Source organism: Lithobates pipiens, unplaced genomic scaffold, assembly GCF_037356315.1.
Source record: "Lithobates pipiens isolate NorthernLeopardFrog02 unplaced genomic scaffold, aLitPip1_a1.2 Scaffold_23, whole genome shotgun sequence".
NCBI lineage: Eukaryota > Metazoa > Chordata > Amphibia > Anura > Ranidae > Lithobates > Lithobates pipiens.
In genome coordinates, this window is record NW_027507785.1 from 137,643,744 (window position 1) to 137,661,862 (window position 18,119).

At 62.1% G+C, this 18,119-nt stretch overlaps 1 protein-coding gene across 1 annotated transcript in view; it reads right to left on the bottom strand.

Annotated features, from left to right (window-relative positions):
* SGSM3 (small G protein signaling modulator 3) overlaps positions 1–18,119 on the bottom strand; it is a 732,042-nt gene that overhangs the window by 318,776 nt on the left and 395,147 nt on the right. Inside the window, 2 exon segments of the mRNA XM_077452424.1 lie at positions 1,252–1,343; positions 1,346–1,478. Coding sequence (XP_077308550.1) covers positions 1,252–1,343; positions 1,346–1,478 — 225 coding nt within the window.

An 18,119-nucleotide genomic window follows, 5' to 3' on the forward strand; every position in this document is an offset into this window, starting at 1 on the left:
TTTGTTTCTCATGGTCAGAGTCCTTCAAGTGCCTTTCAGCAAACTCCAGGTGGGCTGTCATGTGCTTTTTGCTGGAGAAAAGGCTTCTGTCTGGCCACTCTACCATACATGTCTTATTGGTAGAGAGCTACAGAGATGTTTGTTCTTCTGGAAGGTTCACCTCACCACAGAGAAATGCTGGCGCTTCGTCAGAGTGATTATTGGGCTCTTGGTCACCTCCCTGACTAAGGCCCTTTTCCCCCCAATCGCTCAGTTTGGCTGGGCGGCCTGCTCCAGGAGGAGTCCTGGTGGTTCCAAACTTCTCTCTATAAGGAGGATGGAGGCCATTGTGCTCACTGGGACCATCAATGCTGCAGAATATTTCTGTTCTTTTGCCTATATCTGTGCCTTGATATAATCCTGCCGTAGAGGTCTACAAGCAATTCCTTGGACTTCATGGCTTGGTTTGTGCTTTGACATGCACTGTTAACTGTGGAACCTTATATAGACAGGTGTGTGCCTTTCCAAATCATTTCAATCAACTAAATTTACCACCGGTGGATGCCAATTTGTAGAAACATCTCAAGGATGATCAGTGGAAAGAGAATGCAATTTTAGGGTGTCATGGCAAAGGCTGTAAATACGTATGGACATGTGTTTTTTTTTTTTCTTTCAAATACATTTGCAAAGATTTCAAACGTCTTTCCCGTTGTCATTATGGGTTATTGTTTGTAGAATTTTGAGTAAAATAATGAATTTAATCCATTTTAGAATAAGGCTGTAACATAACAAAATGTGGAAGCGCTGTGAATACTTTCCAGATGCACTGTATATAGCTGGTTGCTAAGGAGAGGGCAGAGAAGCGTCTTCAACAACCAATGAGTCTGGGCTGTGTTTGTGGGGGGCTTAGTGAAACTGGATGCCCCATTTAAAAAGATTCTGCCCCCCCCCCATGTGAATGAGTATTTGTGATTGATGATGGATCTACATCGGGACATTGTTTTTTTTTTTTTAAAGGTATTGTCAAAGAATCTCGCACCGTCTTTATTCACATTTAGGGTTTTGGGTAGGGGTACTATGTACCCCATAGTCATTCACATGACTATCAGATGTATGAATGCATTAGCAAGGATGTACAAATAAAGTACTGACTCATTTTAATATACATGTATATGCTCAAAATCTGTCTATGTAGTGAGATTCTGAATATCAGGTTGATGCAAAAATACACAAGACCATGCCTTATAACTAATCATTACACAGAATACTTACTTTGGAAAGGTTGGTGACAGCAGCAGTGGAGTTGAGCAGTTGGCCCTGGTCTGCAATGAGATAAGCTAGATGTTTGCGTCGTTGGGCTTCATCATGACTTCTGTAAGTGTCCCTGCAATCTTCATGGCCTCTCGTAGCAACACATCTGGCTCTTCTATTTGGGATGGAATGTCTGATAGAGTGTTAAAGATGGAGGCAGAATTTTCAGATTGGATGAGCTCTTCTTCCTGCAAGCAGTGCGAGATCTAGTCATACAGTACATTCTGTAGCTGATGCCTGAACATGAAAATGGGGGTGTGGGAGAGAAAGGCACAGACAGCAATAAACATTGTCAGAAGTTCTAAGCCTCCTCCCTAGAGTACTAAAATGTATTTTGTTTTTGTTCCAAGCTAGGGATTTCCCATCACTTCCTGTTCTGGTAGGAAGAAAGAGTAAAAATTCTCAGCAGGCACAGAGATAGCAATAAAACCATGACAGAGACCAACACTTTTTCATGCTCTATCCCAAAAATAAATAATCGAGGGGGAGGATCGAGGGGAGGATCGAGGGGAGGATCGAGGGGATGGGGAGGATCGAGGGGGATGGGGAGGATCGAGGGGGATGGGGAGGATCGAGGGGGAGGGGAGGATCGAGGGGGAGGATCGAGGGAGGGGATCGAGGGGGAGGATCGAGGGGATCGAGGGGGGGGGGAGGATCGAGGGGGGAGGATCGAGGGGGGGGGGGAGGATCGAGGGGGGGGAGGATCGAGGGGGGGGAGATCGAGGGGGGGAGATCGAGGGAGGGGGGGGGATCGAGGGAGGGGGGGGGGGATCGAGGGAGGGGGGGGATCGAGGGGAGGGGGGGGATCGGGGGGTTGCAGTGCCCTCCTCCACCACTACACTCTCCTGCCTCCCCCAGTACTCTCCTTCACCGCCACCACACTCTCCTGCCCTGCCCCCCAGTACTCTCCTCCACCACACTCTACTGCCCTGCCCCCCCCCCAGTGCTCTCCTCCACCACCACACTCTCCTGCCCCCCCAAGTGGTCTCCACTACCACACTCTCCTTCCCCCCCAAGTGGTCTCCTCCACGACCACACTCTCCTGCCCCCCCCCCACAGTTCTCTCCTCCCCTGTTCTTTCTGCCCTCCCTGCTCTGCAGCTCTCCCCATCCCCATCTAGCCACCATCCTAAGCTCTCCCCCTGTTCCCCCAGTGCTCTCCACTCCGCCCAGTGCTCCCCATGTTCTCTCCCCCAGTGCTCTCCCCCCAGTTCTATCCCCCCCAGTGCTCTCCCCCCCGTTCTTCCCCCCCCCAGTGCTCTGCCCCTGTTCTTCCCCCCAGTGCTCTCCCCCCTGTTCTTCCCCCCGTGATCTCCCCCATGTTCTTCCCCCCCGTGCTCTTCCCCCCGTGATCTCCCCCTGTTCTTTCCCCCCCCCAGTGCTCTCGCCCCTGTTCTTTCCCCCCCCCCCAGTGCTCTCCCCCCTGTTCTTTCCCCCCCAGTGCTCTCCCCCCTGTTCTTGCCCCCCCCCCAGTGCTCTCCCCCTGTTCTTTCCTCCCCCCAGTGCTCTCCTCCTGTTCTTTCCTCCCCCCAGTGCTCTCCCCCTGTTCTTTCCTCCCCCCAGTGCTCTCCTCCTGTTCTTTCCCCCCCCCCAGTGCTCTCCCCCTGTTCTTCCCCCCCCCCAGTGCTCTCCCCCCTGTTCTTCCCCCAGTGCTCCCCCCCTGTTCTTCCCCCCGTGATCTCCCCCATGTTCTTCCCCCCCGTGCTCTTCCCCCCGTGATCTCCCCCCTGTTCTTTCCCCCCCCCAGTGCTCTCGCCCCTGTTCTTCCCCCCCCCCCAGTGCTCTCCCCCCTGTTCTTTCCCCCCCCAGTGCTCTCCATCCTGTTCTTGCCCCCCCCCCAGTGCTCTCCCCCTGTTCTTTCCTCCCCCCAGTGCTCTCCTCCTGTTCTTTCCTCCCCCCAGTGCTCTCCCCCTGTTCTTTCCTCCCCCCAGTGCTCTCCTCCTGTTCTTTCCTCCCCCCAGTGCTCTCCTCCTGTTCTTTCCTCCCCCAGTGCTCTCCCCCTGTTCTCCCCCCCCCAGTGCTCTCCCCCTGTTCTTCCCCCCCCCCGTGCTCCCCCCCCGCAGTGCTCTCCCCCCTGTTCTTCCCCCCTGTTCTTTCCCCCCCAGTGCTCTCCCCCCTGTTCTTCCCCCCCAGTGCTCTCCCCCCCCAGTGCTCTCCCCCCTGTTCTTCCCCCCCTGTTCTTTCCCCCCCAGTGCTCTCCCCCCTGTTCTTCCCCCCCAGTGCTCTCCCCCCTGTTCTTTCCCCCCCAGTGCTCTCCCCCCCCTGTGCTCTCCCCCTGTTCTTTCCCCCCAGTGCTCTCCCCCCCTGTGCTCTCCCCCCCCCTGTTCTTCCCCCCCAGTGCTCTCCCCCTGTTCTTTCCCCCCCCAGTGCTCTCCCCCCCAGTGCTCTCCCCCAGTGCTCTCCCCCCTGTTCTTTCCCCCCCAGTGCTCTCCCCCCTGTTCTTTCCCCCCTGTTCTTTCCCCCCCAGTGCTCTCCCCCCTGTTCTTTCCCCCCCAGTGCTCTCCCCCCTGTTCTTTCCCCCCCAGTGCTCTCCCCCCTGTTCTTTCCCCCCCAGTGCTCTCCCCCCTGTTCTTTCCCCCCAGTGCTCTCCCCCCTGTTCTTTCCCCCCCAGTGCTCTCCCCCCTGTTCTTTCCCCCCCAGTGCTCTCCCCCCTGTTCTTTCCCCCCCAGTGCTCTCCCCCTGTTCTTTCTCCCCCCCCCCCCAGTTCCCTGTTCTTTCCCACCACCGAGTGCCCTCCCCCTGTTCTTGCCCCCCCTGTGCTCTCCCCCCTGATCTTTCCCCCCCGTGCTCTCCCCCCTGATCTTCCCCCCCCCGTGCTCTCCCCCTGATCTTTCCCCCCCCCGTGCTCTCCCCCCTGATCTCTCCCCCCGTGCTCTCCCCCCTGATCTTCCCCCCCCCCGTGCTCTCCCCCCCCGTGCTCTCCCCCCTGATCTTCCCCCCCCGTGCTATCCCCCCTGATCTTCCCCCCCCGTGCTATCCCCCTGATCTTCCCCCCCCCCGTGCTCTCCCCCCTGATCTTTCCCCCCCCCCGTGCTCTCCCCCCTGATCTTCCCCCCCCCCCCCGTGCTCTCCCCCCTGATCTTTCCCCCCCCCGTGCTCTCCCCCCTGATCTTTCCCCCCCCCCCGTGCTCTCCCCCCTGATCTTCCCCCCCACCAGTGCTCTCCCCCCTGTCCCCCCCCCCCCAGTGCTCTCCCCCCTGTCCCCCCCCAGTGCTCTCCCCCTGTTCTTCCCCCCCAGTGCTCTCCCCCTGTTCTTCCCCCCCAGTGCTCTCCCCCTGTTCTTCCCCCCCAGTGCTCTCCCCCTGTTCTTTCCCCCCCCAGTGCTCTCCCCCTGTTCTTCCCCCCCAGTGCTCTCCCCCCTGTTCCCCCCCCCCCCCAATGCTCTCCCCCTGTTCTTACCCCCCAGTGCTCTCCCCCTGTTCTTCCCCCTCCAGTGCCCTGTTCTTTCCCCCCCCCAATGCTCTCCCCCTTGTTCTTCCCCCCAGCGCTCTCCCCCTGTTCTCCCCCCCCAGTGCCCTGTTCTTTCTCCCACCTGTGCTCTCCCCCTGTTCTTCCCCCCCAGTGCTCTCCCCCTTGTTCTTCCCCCCCAGTGCTCTCCCCCTTGTTCTTCCCCCCCCCAGTGCTCTCCCCCTTGTTCTTCCCCCCTAGTGCTCTCCCCCCTGTTCTTTCTCCCCCAGTGCTCTCCCCCTTGTTCTTCCCCCCCCCCCAGTGCTCTCCCCCCTGTTCTTCCCCCCCCCCAGTGCTCTCCCCCCTGTTCTCCCCCCCCCCCAGTGCTCTCCCCCCTGTTCTTCCCCCCCAGTGCTCTCCCCCTGTTCTTCCCCCCAGTGCTCTCCCCCCTGTTCTTTCCCCCCCAGTGCTCTCCCCCTTGTTCTCCCCCCCCCCAGTGCTCTCCCCCTGTTCTTCCCCCCCAGTGCTCTCCCCCCTGTTCTTCCCCCTCCAGTGCCCTGTTCTTTCCCCCCCAATGCTCTCCCCCCTGTTCTCCCCCCCCCCAGTGCCCTGTTCTTTCTCCCACCTGTGCTCTCCCCCTGTTCTTCCCCCCCAGTGCTCTCCCCCTTGTTCTTCCCCCCCCCAGTGCTCTCCCCCTTGTTCTTCCCCCCTAGTGCTCTCCCCCCTGTTCTTTCCCCCCCAGTGCTCTCCCCCCTGTTCTCCCCCCCCCAGTGCTCTCCCCCCTGTTCTCCCCCCCCCCAGTGCTCTCCCCCCTGTTCTTCCCCCCCAGTGCTCTCCCCCCTGTTCTTCCCCCCCCCCCCAGTTCTTTCCCCCCCCCAGTGCTCTCCCCCCTGTTCTTTCCCCCCCATTGCTCTCCCCCCTGTTCTTTCCCTCCCCCAGTGCTCTCCCCCCTGTTATTTCCCTCCCCCAGTGCTCTCCCCCCTGTTATTTCCCCCCCAGTGCTCTCCCCCCCCGTTATTTCCCCCCCCCCGTGCTCTCCCCCCCCCGTTATTTCCCCCCCAGTGCTCTCCCCCCTGTTCTTCCCCCCCAGTGCTCTCCCCCCTTTTCTTCCCCCCAGTGTTCTCCCCCTGTTATTTCCCCCCCCTGTTCTTCCCCCCCCAGTGCTCTCCCCCCTGTTCTTCCCCCCCAGTGCTCTCCCCCCTGTTCTTCCCCCCAGTGCTCTCCCCCCCAGTGCTCTCCCCCCTGTTCTTCCCCCCAGTGCTCTCCCCCCTGTTCTTCCCCCCCAGTGCTCTCCCCCCTGTTCTTCCCCCCCAGTGCTCTCCCCCCTGTTCTTTCTCCCCCCCGTTCCCTCTTCTTTCCCACCACCGAGTGCCCTCCCCCTGTTCTTCCCCCCCCCCCCCAGTGCTTTCCCCCTGTTCTTTCCCCCCCCCAGTGCTCAGCCCCCTGTTCTCCCCCCCCCCCTGTGCTCTCCCCCCTGTTCTCCCCCCCCTGTGCTCTCCCCCCTGATCTTCCCCCCACCAGTGCTCTCCCCCCTGATCTTCCCCCCACCAGTGCTCTCCCCCCTGATCTTCCCCCCACCAGTGCTCTCCCCCCTGTTCCCCCCCCAGTGCTCTCCCCCCCCCCAGTGCTCTTCCCCCTGTTCTTTCCCCCCCAGTGCTCTCCCCCTGTTCTTCCCCCCCCCCCAGTGCTCTCCCCCCTGTTCTCCCCCCCCAGTGCTCTCCCCCTGTTCTCCCCCCCCCCAGTGCTCTCCCCCTGTTCTTCCCCCCCAGTGCTCTCCCCCTGTTCTTCCCCCTCCAGTGCCCTGTTCTTTCCCCCCCAATGCTCTCCCCCTTGTTCTTCCCCCCCAGCGCTCTCCCCCCTGTTCTCCCCCCCCCCAGTGCCCTGTTCTTTCTCCCACCTGTGCTCTCCCCCTGTTCTTCCCCCCAGTGATCTCCCCCTTGTTCTTCCCCCCCAGCGCTCTCCCCCCTGTTCTCCCCCCCCCAGTGCCCTGTTCTTTCTCCCACCTGTGCTCTCCCCCTGTTCTTCCCCCCAGTGCTCTCCCCCTTGTTCTTCCCCCCCCCAGTGCTCTCCCCCCTGTTCTTTCCCCCCCAGTGCTCTCCCCCTTGTTCTTCCCCCCCCCAGTGCTCTCCCCCCTGTTCTTCCCCCCCCAGTGCTCTCCCCCCTGTTCTTCCCCCCCCCCAGTGCTCTCCCCCCCCCCAGTGCTCTCCCCCCTGTTCTCCCCCCCCCCCCAGTGCTCTCCCCCCTGTTCTCCCCCCCCCCCCCCAGTGCTCTCCCCCCTGTTCTCCCCCCCCCCAGTGCTCTCCCCCCTGTTATTTCCCCCCCAGTGCTCTCCCCCCTGTTCTTCCCCCCCAGTGCTCTCCCCCCTGTTCTTCCCCCCCAGTGCTCTCCCCCCTGTTCTTCCCCCCCAGTGCTCTCCCCCCTGTTCTTCCCCCCCAGTGCTCTCCCCCCTGTTCTTCCCCCCCAGTGCTCTCCCCCCTGTTCTTTCTCCCCCAGTTCCCTCTTCTTTCCCACCACGAGTGCCCTCCCCCTGTTCTTCCCCCCCCCAGTGCTTTCCCCCCTGTTCTTTCCCCCCCCCAGTGCTCAGCCCCCTGTTATCCCCCCCCCTGTGCTCTCCCCCCTGTTCTCCCCCCCCCTGTGCTCTCCCCCCTGATCTTGCCCCCACCAGTGCTCTCCCCCCTGATCTTCCCCCCACCAGTGCTCTCCCCACTGATCTTCCCCCCACCAGTGCTCTCCCCCCTGTTCCCCCCCTCCCAGTGCTCTCCCCCCTGTTCTTCCCCCCCCAGTGCTCTCCCCCCTGTTCTTCTCCCCCAGTGCTCTCCCCCCTGTTCTTCCCCCCCCCAGTGCTCTCCCCCTGTTCTTTCCCCCCCCCCCCCCAGTGCTCTCCCCCTGTTCTTTCCCCCCCAGTGCTCTCCCCCTGTTCTTCCCCCCCTCAGTGCTCTCCCCCTGTTCTTCCCCCCCCCAGTGCTCTCCCCCCTGTTCTTCCCCCCAGTGCTCTCCCCCCTGTTCTCCCCCCCCACAGTGCTCTCCCCCTGTTCTTTCCCCCCCTGTTCTTCCCCTCCCGTGCTCTCTCCCCTGTTCTTCCCCCCCCCCAGTGCTCTCCCCCCTGTTCTTTCTCCCCCCAGTTCCCTCTTCTTTCCCACCACCGAGTGCCCTCCCCCTGTTCTTCCCCCCCAGTGCTCTCCCCCCTGTTCTTCCCCCCAGTGCTCTCCCCCCTGTTCTCCCCCCCCCACAGTGTTCTCCCCCTGTTCTTTCCCCCCCTGTTCTTCCCCTCCCGTGCTCTCTCCCCTGTTCTTCCCCCCCCCCCAGTGCTCTCCCCCCTGTTCTTCCCCCCAGTGCTCTCCCCCCTGTTCTCCCCCCCCACAGTGCTCTCCCCCTGTTCTTTCCCCCCCTGTTCTTCCCCTCCCGTGCTCTCTCCCCTGTTCTTCCCCCCCCCCCCCAGTGCTCTCCCCCCAGTTCCCTCTTCTTTCCCACCACGAGTGCCCTCCCCCTGTTCTTCCCCCCCCCCAGTGCTTTCCCCCCTGTTCTTTCCCCCCCCAGTGCTCAGCCCCCTGTTATCCCCCCCCTGTGCTCTCCCCCCTGTTCTCCCCCCCCCTGTGCTTTCCCCCCTGATCTTCCCCCCACCAGTGCTCTCCCCCCTGATCTTCCCCCCACCAGTGCTCTCCCCCCTGTTCCCCCCTCCCAGTGCTCTCCCCCCTGTTCTTCCCCCCCAGTGCTCTCCCCCTGTTCTTTCCCCCCCCCCCCAGTGCTCTCCCCCTGTTCTTCCCCCCCCCCAGTGCTCTCCCCCTGTTCTTCCCCCCCAGTGCTCCCCCCCCTGTTCTTCCCCTCCCGTGCTCTCTCCCCTGTTCTCCCCCCCCCCCCAGTGCTCTCCCCCCTGTTCTTCCCCCCCCCCAGTGCTCTCCCCCCTGTTCTTTCTCCCCCCAGTTCCCTCTTCTTTCCCACCACCGAGTGCCCTCCCCCTGTTCTTCCCCCCCCCCAGTGCTTTCCCCCCTGTTTTCCCCCCCCCCAGTGCTCAGCCCCCTGTTCTCTCCCCCCCCCCCTGTGCTCTCCCCCCTGTTCTCCCCCCCCTGTGCTCTCCCCCCTGTTCTCCCCCCCCTGTGCTCTCCCCCCTGATCTTTCCCCCCTGTGCTCTCCCCCCTGATCTTTCCCCCCCGTGCTCTCCCCCCTGATCTTTCCCCCCCGTGCTCTCCCCCCTGATCTTTCCCCACCAGTGCTCTCCCCCCTGTTCTTTCCCCCACCAGTGCTCTCCCCCCTGTTCTTTCCCCCACCAGTGCTCTCCCCCCTGTTCTCCCCCCCCAGTGCTCTCCCCCCTGTTCTCCCCCCCCAGTGCTCCCCCCCCAGTGCTCTCCCCCTGTTCTTTCCCCCCCCCACTGCTCTCCCCCTGTTCTTCCCCCCCCACTGCTCTCCCCCTGTTCTTCCCCCCCCCCCCCACTGCTCTCCCCCTGTTCTTCCCCCCCCCCAGTGCTCTCCCCCTGTTCTTCCCCCCCCCAGTGCTCTCCCCCCTGTTCTTTCCCCCCCAGTGCTCTCCCCCTTGTTCTCCCCCCCCCCAGTGCTCTCCCCCCTGTTCTTCCCCCCCCCAGTGCTCTCCCCCCTGTTCTTCCCCCCCCCAGTGCTCTCCCCCCTGTTCTCCCCCCCCCAGTGCTCTCCCCCCTGTTCTCCCCCCCCCCCAGTGCTCTCCCCCCTGTTCTTCCCCCCAGTGCTCTCCCCCTGTTATTTCCCCCCCAGTGCTCTCCCCCCTGTTCTTCCCCCCCAGTGCTCTCCCCCCTGTGCTCTCCCCCCTGTTCTTCCCCCCCCCAGTGCTCTCCCCCCTGTTCTTTCTCCCCCAGTTCCCTCTTCTTTCCCACCACCGAGTGCCCTCCCCCTGTTCTTCCCCCCCCCCAGTGCTTTCCCCCCTGTTCTTTTCCCCCCCCAGTGCTCAGCCCCCTGTTATCCCCCCCCCCCTGTGCTCTCCCCCCTGATCTTCCCCCCCCTGTGCTCTCCCCCCTGATCTTCCCCCCCCTGTGCTCTCCCCCCTGATCTTCCCCCCCCTGTGCTCTCCCCCCTGATCTTCCCCCCACCAGTGCTCTCCCCCCTGATCTCCCCCCCACCAGTGCTCTCCCCCCTGATCTCCCCCCCACCAGTGCTCTCCCCCCTGTTCTTCCCCCCCCAGTGCTCTCCCCCCTGTTCTTCTCCCCCCAGTGCTCTCCCCCCTGTTCTCCCCCCCCCCCAGTGCTCTCCCCCTGTTCTCCCCCCCCCCCCCAGTGCTCTCCCCCTGTTCTTTCCCCCCCTGTTCTTCCCCTCCCGTGCTCTCTCCCCTGTTCTTCCCCCCCCCCAGTTCTTTCTCCCCCCAGTTCCCTCTTCTTTCCCACCACAGAGTGCCCTCCCCCTGTTCTTCCCCCCCCCCCAGTGCTTTCCCCCCTCCCCCAGTGCTCAGCCCCCTGTTCTCCCCCCCCCTGTGCTCTCCCCCCTGTTCTCCCCCCCCCCCCAGTGCTCTCCCCCTGTTCTTTCCCCCCCTGTTCTTCCCCTCCCGTGCTCTCTCCCCTGTTCTTCCCCCCCCCCCCCAGTGCTCTCCCCCCTGTTCTTTCTCCCCCCAGTTCCCTCTTCTTTCCCACCACCGAGTGCCCTCCCCCTGTTCTTCCCCCCCCCAGTGCTTTCCCCCCTGTTTTCCCCCCCCCCCCCCAGTGCTCAGCCCCCTGTTCTCCCCCCCCCCCCTGTGCTCTCCCCCCTGTTCTCCCCCCCCAGTGCTCTCCCCCCTGTTCTTCCCCCCCCAGTGCTCTCCCCCCTGTTCTTCCCCCCCCCAGTTCTTTCCCCCCCCCAGTGCTCTCCCCCCTGTTCTTTCCCCCCCATTGCTCTCCCCCCTGTTCTTTCCCTCCCCCAGTGCTCTCCCCCCTGTTATTTCCCTCCCCCAGTGCTCTCCCCCCTGTTATTTCCCCCCCAGTGCTCTCCCCCCTGTTATTTCCCCCCCCCAGTGCTCTCCCCCCCGTTATTTCCCCCCAGTGCTCTCCCCCCTGTTATTTCCCCCCCAGTGCTCTCCCCCCCGTTATTTCCCCCCCAGTGCTCTCCCCCCTGTTCTTCCCCCCCAGTGCTCTCCCCCCTGTTCTTCCCCCCAGTGCTCTCCCCCTGTTATTTCCCCCCCCCTGTTCTTCCCCCCCCAGTGCTCTCCCCCCTGTTCTTCCCCCCAGTGCTCTCCCCCCTGTTCTTCCCCCCCAGTGCTCTCCCCCTGTTCTTTCTCCCCCCGTTCCCTCTTCTTTCCCACCACCGAGTGCCCTCCCCGTTCTTCCCCCCCCAGCTGCTTTCCCCCTGTTCTTTCCCCCCCCCCAGTGCTCAGCCCCCTGTTCTCCCCCCCCCCCTGTGCTCTCCCCCCTGTTCTCCCCCCCCCCCTGTGCTCTCCCCCCTGTTCTCCCCCCCCCCTGTGCTCTCCCCCCCTCATCTTCCCCCCACCAGTGCTCTCCCCCCTGATCTTCCCCCCACCAGTGCTCTCCCCCCTGATCTTCCCCCCACCAGTGCTCTCCCCCCTGTTCCCCCCCCCAGTGCTCTCCCCCCCCCCCAGTGCTCTCCCCCCTGTTCTCCCCCCCCCCAGTGCTCTCCCCCTGTTCTTCCCCCCAGTGCTCTCCCCCTGTTCTTCCCCCTCCAGTGCCCTGTTCTTTCCCCCCCAATGCTCTCCCCCTTGTTCTTCCCCCCCAGCGCTCTCCCCCCTGTTCTCCCCCCCCAGTGCCCTGTTCTTTCTCCCACCTGTGCTCTCCCCCTGTTCTTCCCCCCCAGTGCTCTCCCCCTTGTTCTTCCCCCCCCCCAGTGCTCTCCCCCCTGTTCTTTCCCCCCCAGTGCTCTCCCCCTTGTTCTTCCCCCCCCCCCCCAGTGCTCTCCCCCCTGTTCTCCCCCCCCAGTGCTCTCCCCCTGTTCTCCCCCCCCAGTGCTCTCCCCCCTGTTCTCCCCCCCCAGTGCTCTCCCCCCTGTTCTCCCCCCCCCCAGTGCTCTCCCCCCTGTTATTTCCCCCCCAGTGCTCTCCCCCCTGTTCTTCCCCCCCAGTGCTCTCCCCCCTGTTCTTCCCCCCAGTGCTCTCCCCCCTGTTTCTCCCCCCCAGTGCTCTCCCCCCTGTTCTTTCTCCCCCAGTTCCCTCTTCTTTCCCACCACGAGTGCCCTCCCCCTGTTCTTCCCCCCCCCCAGTGCTTTCCCCCCTGTTCTTTCCCCCCCCCAGTGCTCAGCCCCCTGTTATCCCCCCCCCCTGTGCTCTCCCCCCTGATCTTCCCCCCACCAGTGCTCTCCCCCTGATCTTCCCCCCACCAGTGCTCTCCCCCCTGATCTTCCCCCCACCAGTGCTCTCCCCCCTGTTCCCCCCTCCCAGTGCTCTCCCCCCTGTTCTTCCCCCCCCAGTGCTCTCCCCCCTGTTCTTCCCCCCCCAGTGCTCTCCCCCTGTTCTTTCCCCCCCCCCAGTGCTCTCCCCTGTTCTTTCCCCCCCAGTGCTCTCCCCCTGTTCTTCCCCCCAGTGCTCTCCCCCCTGTTCTCCCCCCCCACAGTGCTCTCCCCCTGTTCTTTCCCCCCCTGTTCTTCCCCTCCCGTGCTCTCTCCCCTGTTCTTCCCCCCCCCCCCAGTGCTCTCCCCCTGTTCTTTCTCCCCCCAGTTCCCTCTTCTTTCCCACCACCGAGTGCCCTCCCCCTGTTCTTCCCCCCCCCAGTGCTCTCCCCCCTGTTCTTCCCCCCAGTGCTCTCCCCCCTGTTCTCCCCCCCACAGTGCTCTCCCCCTGTTCTTTCCCCCCCTGTTCTTCCCCTCCCGTGCTCTCTCCCCTGTTCTTCCCCCCCCCCAGTGCTCTCCCCCCTGTTCTTTCTCCCCCCAGTTCCCTCTTCTTTCCCACCACCGAGTGCCCTCCCCCTGTTCTTCCCCCCCCCCCAGTGCTCTCCCCCCTGTTCTTCCCCCCAGTGCTCTCCCCCCTGTTCTCCCCCCCCACAGTGCTCTCCCCTGTTCTTTCCCCCCCTGTTCTTCCCCTCCCGTGCTCTCTCCCCTGTTCTTCCCCCCCCCCCCAGTGCTCTCCCCCTGTTCTTTCTCCCCCCAGTTCCCTCTTCTTTCCCACCACGAGTGCCCTCCCCCTGTTCTTCCCCCCCCCAGTGCTTTCCCCCCTGTTCTTTCCCCCCCCCAGTGCTCAGCCCCCTGTTATCCCCCCCCCCTGTGCTCTCCCCCCTGTTCTCCCCCCCCCTGTGCTCTCCCCCCTGATCTTCCCCCCACCAGTGCTCTCCCCCTGTTCCCCCCCTCCCAGTATTCTCCCCCCTGTTCTTCCCCCCCCAGTGCTCTCCCCCTGTTCTTCTCCCCCAGTGCTCTCCCCCCTGTTCTTCCCCCCCAGTGCTCTCCCCCTGTTCTTTCCCCCCCCCAGTGCTCTCCCCTGTTCTTCCCCCCCCAGTGCTCTCCCCCTGTTCTCCCCCCCCCCAGTGCTCTCCCCCTGTTCTTCCCCCCCAGTGCTCTCCCCCTGTTCTTCCCCCCAGTGCTCTCCCCCCTGTTCTCCCCCCCCCCCCCACAGTGCTCTCCCCCTGTTCTTTTCCCCCCCTGTTCTTCCCCTCCCGTGCTCTCTCCCCTGTTCTTCCCCCCCCCAGTGCTCTCCCCCCTGTTCTTCCCCCCCCCCAGTGCTCTCCCCCTGTTCTTCCCCCCCCCAGTGCTCTCCCCCCTGTTCTTTCTCCCCCCAGTTCCCTCTTCTTTCCCCCCCCGAGTGCCCTCCCCCTGTTCTTCCCCCCCCCCCCAGTGCTTTCCCCTGTTTTTCCCCCCCCCCAGTGCTCAGCCCCCTGTTCTCCCCCCCCCCTGTGCCTCTCCCCCTGTTCTCCCCCCCCTGTGCTCTCCCCACTGTTCTCCCCCCCCCTGTGCTCTCCCCCCTGATCTTTCCCCCTGGTGCTCTCCCCCTGATCTTTCCCCCCCTGCTCTCCCCCCTGATCTTTCCCCACCAGTGCTCTCCCCCCTGTTCTTTCCCCCACCAGTGCTCTCCCCCTGTTCTTTCCCCCACCAGTGCTCTCCCCCTGTTCTCTCCCCCCAGTGCTCTCCCCCCTGTTCTCTCCCCCCTGTTCTCCCCCCCCCAGTGCTCTCCCCCTGTTCTCCCCCCCAGTGCCACTCCCCCTGTTCTTTCCCCCCCCCCACTGCTCTCCCCTGTTCTTCCCCCCCCCCACTGCTCTCCCCCTGTTCTTCCCCCCCCACTGCTCTCCCCCTGTTCTTCCCCCCCCCACTGCTCTCCCCCTGTTCTTCCCCCCCCCACTGCTCTCCCCCTGTTCTTCCCCCCCCAGTGCTCTCCCCCCTGTTCTTTCCCCCCCAGTGCTCTCCCCCTTGTTCTTCCCTTGTTCTTCCCCCCCCCCCAGTGCCTCTCCCCCCTGTTCTTCCCCCCCCCCAGTGCCTCTCCCCCCTGTTCTTCTCCCCCCCCCCAGTGCTCTCCCCCTGTTCTTCCCACCCCAGTGCTCTCCCCCCTGTTCCTCCCCCCCCCCCAGTGCTCTCCCCCCGTTCTCCCCCCCCCAGTGCTCTCCCCCTGTTCTTCCCCCCAGTGCTCTCCCCCTGTTATTTCCCCCCAGTGCTCTCCCCCTGTTCTTCCCCCCCAGTGCTCTCCCCCTGTGCTCTCCCCCTGTTCTTCCCCCCCAGTGCTCTCCCCCCTGTTCTTTCTCCCCCAGTTCCCTCTTCTTTCCCACCACCGAGTGCCCTCCCCCTGTTCTCCCCCCCCCCCCAGTGCTTTCCCCCCTGTTCTTTCCCCCCCCCAGTGCTCAGCCCCCTGTTATCCCCCCCCCTGTGCTCTCCCCCTGTCTCCCCCCCCTGTGCTCTCCCCCCTGATCTTCCCCCCCTGTGCTCTCCCCCCTGATCTTCCCCCCACAGTGCTCTCCCCCTGATCTCCCCCCACCAGTGCTCTCCCCCCTGATCTCACCCCCCAGTGCTCTCCCCCCTGTTCTTCCCCCCCAGTGTCTCCCCCTGTTCTTCTCCCCCCAGTGCTCTCCCCCCTGTTCTCCCCCCCAGTGCTCTCCCCCTGTTCCTCTCCCCCCCCAGTGCTCTCCCCCTGTTCTTTCCCCCCCTGTTCTTCCCCTCCCGTGCTCTCTCCCCTGTTCTTCCCCCCCCCCCCAGTGCTCTCCCCCTGTTCTTTCTCCCCCCAGTTCCTCTTCTTTCCCACCACCGAGTGCCCTCCCCTGTTTTCCCCCCCCAGTGCTTTCCCCCCTCCCCCAGTGCTCAGCCCCCTGTTCTCCCCCCCTGTGCTCTCCCCCCTGTTCTCCCCCCCTGTGCTCTCCCCCCTGTTCTCCCCCCCCAGTGCTCTCCCCCTGTTCTTTCCCCCCTGTTCTTCCCCTCCCGTGCTCTCTCCCCTGTTCTTCCCCCCCCCCCAGTGCTCTCCCCCTGTTCTTTCTCCCCCCAGTTCCCTCTTCTTTCCACCACCGAGTGCCCTCCCCCTGTTCTTCCCCCCCCCCAGTGCTTTCCCCCCTGTTTCCCCCCCCCCCAGTGCTCAGCCCCCTGTTCTCCCCCCCCCTGTGCTCTCCCCCTGTTCTCCCCCCCCCCTGTGCTCTCCCCCTGTTCTCCCCCCCTGTGCTCTCCCCCCTGATCTTTCCCCCCTGTGCTCTCCCCCCTGATTCTTTCCCCACCAGTGCTCTCCCCCACCAGTGCTCTCCCCCCTGTTCTCCCCCCCCAGTGCTCTCCCCCTGTTCTTCCCCCCCACTGCTCTCCCCCTGTTCTTCCCCCCCACTGCTCTCCCCTGTTCTTCCCCCCCCCCACTGCTCTCCCCCTGTTCTTCCCCCCCCCACTGCTCTCCCCTGTTCTTCCCCCCCCAGTGCTCTCCCCCTGTTCTTCCCCCCCCAGTGCTCTCCCCTGTTCTTTCCCCCCCCCCAGTGCTCTCCCCCTGTTCTCCCCCCCCCCCAGTGCTCTCCCCCTTGCCCTTTTCCCCCAGTGCTCTCTCTACCCCTGTTCTTTCCCCCCTGTCCTTCCCGTCCCGTGCTCTCTCCCCTGTTCTCCCCCCCCCCCCAGTGCTCTCCCCCTGTTCTTTCCCCCCCAGTGCTCTCCCCCCTGTTCTTTCCCCCAGTGTTCTCCCCCTGTTCTCCCCCCCCAGTGCTCTTCAGCTCTCCCATCACTCTCCAGCCCCCACCCCAGTGCTCTCCAGCCCCCCATTCTCCCCACCCCTGTTCTTTCTGCCCCCTGGTGCTCTCCAGCCCCTCCAGTGCTCTCTACCCTCCGTGCTCTCCACCCCTGTTCTTTTTAGCTTCCCCCCAGCACTCTCCACTCCCCACCCCTGTACTCTCCACTTCCCCAGGACCAGAGGGCAGGCTGACTGGGGCAGGAAAATGATTAAGGCTGAAGGTGCAGGTGGCCAGGGACCACTACATCTAGCAGCAGACAGATCCTCTGGAAGGAGCACCGTCCCCATCCAAAACGAGAACAGACCCTGCCTGCTGCTGGCTGTCATGGATATCCTGCTGGCATGCAAGGTACCGTACCAAGCATCAACAACACACCTTCCCACAGACAGGGACTGCAGACTGGGACATGGGGCACAGGAGGGGCTGCAATGATGGGCACACTGAGACTGCATTCACAGCACAGTAAATCTGCATTTGATGGACACAGTGAGGCTGCATTTGATGGGCACAGTGAGGCTGCATTTGATGGGCACTGGTGAGGCTGCATTGAGCTCTTGCATCAAGTCTGCAGTCTCTGACTATCTCCTGTAGCATGTCTGCAGTCTCTGAGGGAGTCTGGAGAGGAGTCAAGAGTGGGAGCACCACCGGGATGGAGGTCATGGGAGAAGTCAGACTTGTGTGGACTGTGGACAGGAGACTATAGGAGAAAACCAGAGCCACCAAGCTGGAGCCGACTGACTGAGCCCTGCACAGTGCACCTGAGAGGAGGTCAGTGAAAGCACCGCCAGGCCAGTCGGGGGTCACTGATTTAAGGGGGGAGTGAATACGATAATGTAAGGGGCGCTGATATAAAGGATTTCCTCCTTATATTTGTAACCCACCCCCCTTACCTTAGTGTATTCTTTCTGCAGAAGGTGGTCCCCCCCATGTTCTGAGCTTCTGGGGTCCCCCTTGATGATTGATCACTTACCACTATTAACTGGAATTCTGGAATTTGAATATATATATATATATATATATATATATATATATATATATATATAGCAAGCCCTATGTGATGTCATATCTATATCTAATACTCTCTTCATCAAATGTGTTTTAAAATGTATGGTTTTCCCTTTCATGAACAAGAAAATAATGACGTTATGCTGTTGGGCTGGTATAATAATGCTGTGGGGCTGGTATGAAATTTTTTCCAGGGCTGGTTTTTGAAAGCATGGGCGTCCGCAAGGTTACTCAGGTGGCTGTGTACCATGCCCATATAGCCTAGAGAATGTACATCTTTTTACATTGCAATACATCTGTTGTTGCCATATTTTTATCTTGATGAAAACAGCCTACACAGTGACAGTATGAGATCAAAATATGGCCACAACAGATGTATTGCAATGTAAAAAGATGTACATTCTCTAGGCTATATGGGCATGGAACACAGCCGCCAGAGTTACTTCCAATACAAAGTCAAGATGAGTTATCTGTTATAGAACACATATGTATTACCAGTGGAAAGATTTTCATGAGATTGTCGAAAAGGGGCGGAGTATGAGTGGCCTTAAAATGATGCCCCCCTTGGAAAAAGTTCTGCGGACGCCCATGGTCCCTACCCCTCAAGGAGCTTACAACCTAAGGTCCCCAACACACATTTATACATATACTAGGGCCAATTTAGACAGGATCCAATTAACCTACCAGCATGTCTTTAGAGTTGTTCAGGATGCAAAGTAAACTCCCCAAATAACTTCAGATGAAATACAGGACTCTCTTAAAACACATGGTGCGGCTGTTTCAAGATTCACAATGAGGAGGCACTTGAAAGATTAGCTGCATGCTCGAATCACCAGAGGAAAGCCATTTCTATGCAAAGTATCCCACTTACAATATGCAAAACAGCACAGAGACAAGCCTCAAACCTTCTGGCACAAAGTAATTTGGGGTGATAAGATCAAAATTGTGCTTTTTGGCCACAACCATAAATTCTACATTTAGAGAAGAGTTAACAAGGCCTGTGATGAAAGGTACACCATTCCTACTGTGAAACACAAAGGTGGATCACTGATGTTTTGGGGATGTGAGAGCTACAAAAGGCACAGGAAATTTGGTAGAAATTGATGGCAAGATGAATGCAGTATGTTATCAAAAAAATACTGGAGGAACATTTGCATTCAACAAGCAGGAAGCTGCGCATGGGACGTAACTGGACATTCCAAAATGACAACAATCCAAAACACAAGGCCAAGTTGACCTGTCATTGGCTACAGCAGAATAAAGTGAAGGTTCTGGAGCGGCCATCTCAGTCTCCTGACCTCAATATCATTGAGATCTCCTCAGAGTGGCTCAAACATGCAGTTCATGCAAGGACAGCCCAAGAATTTACAGGAACTGAAGGCTTTTTGCTTTACCA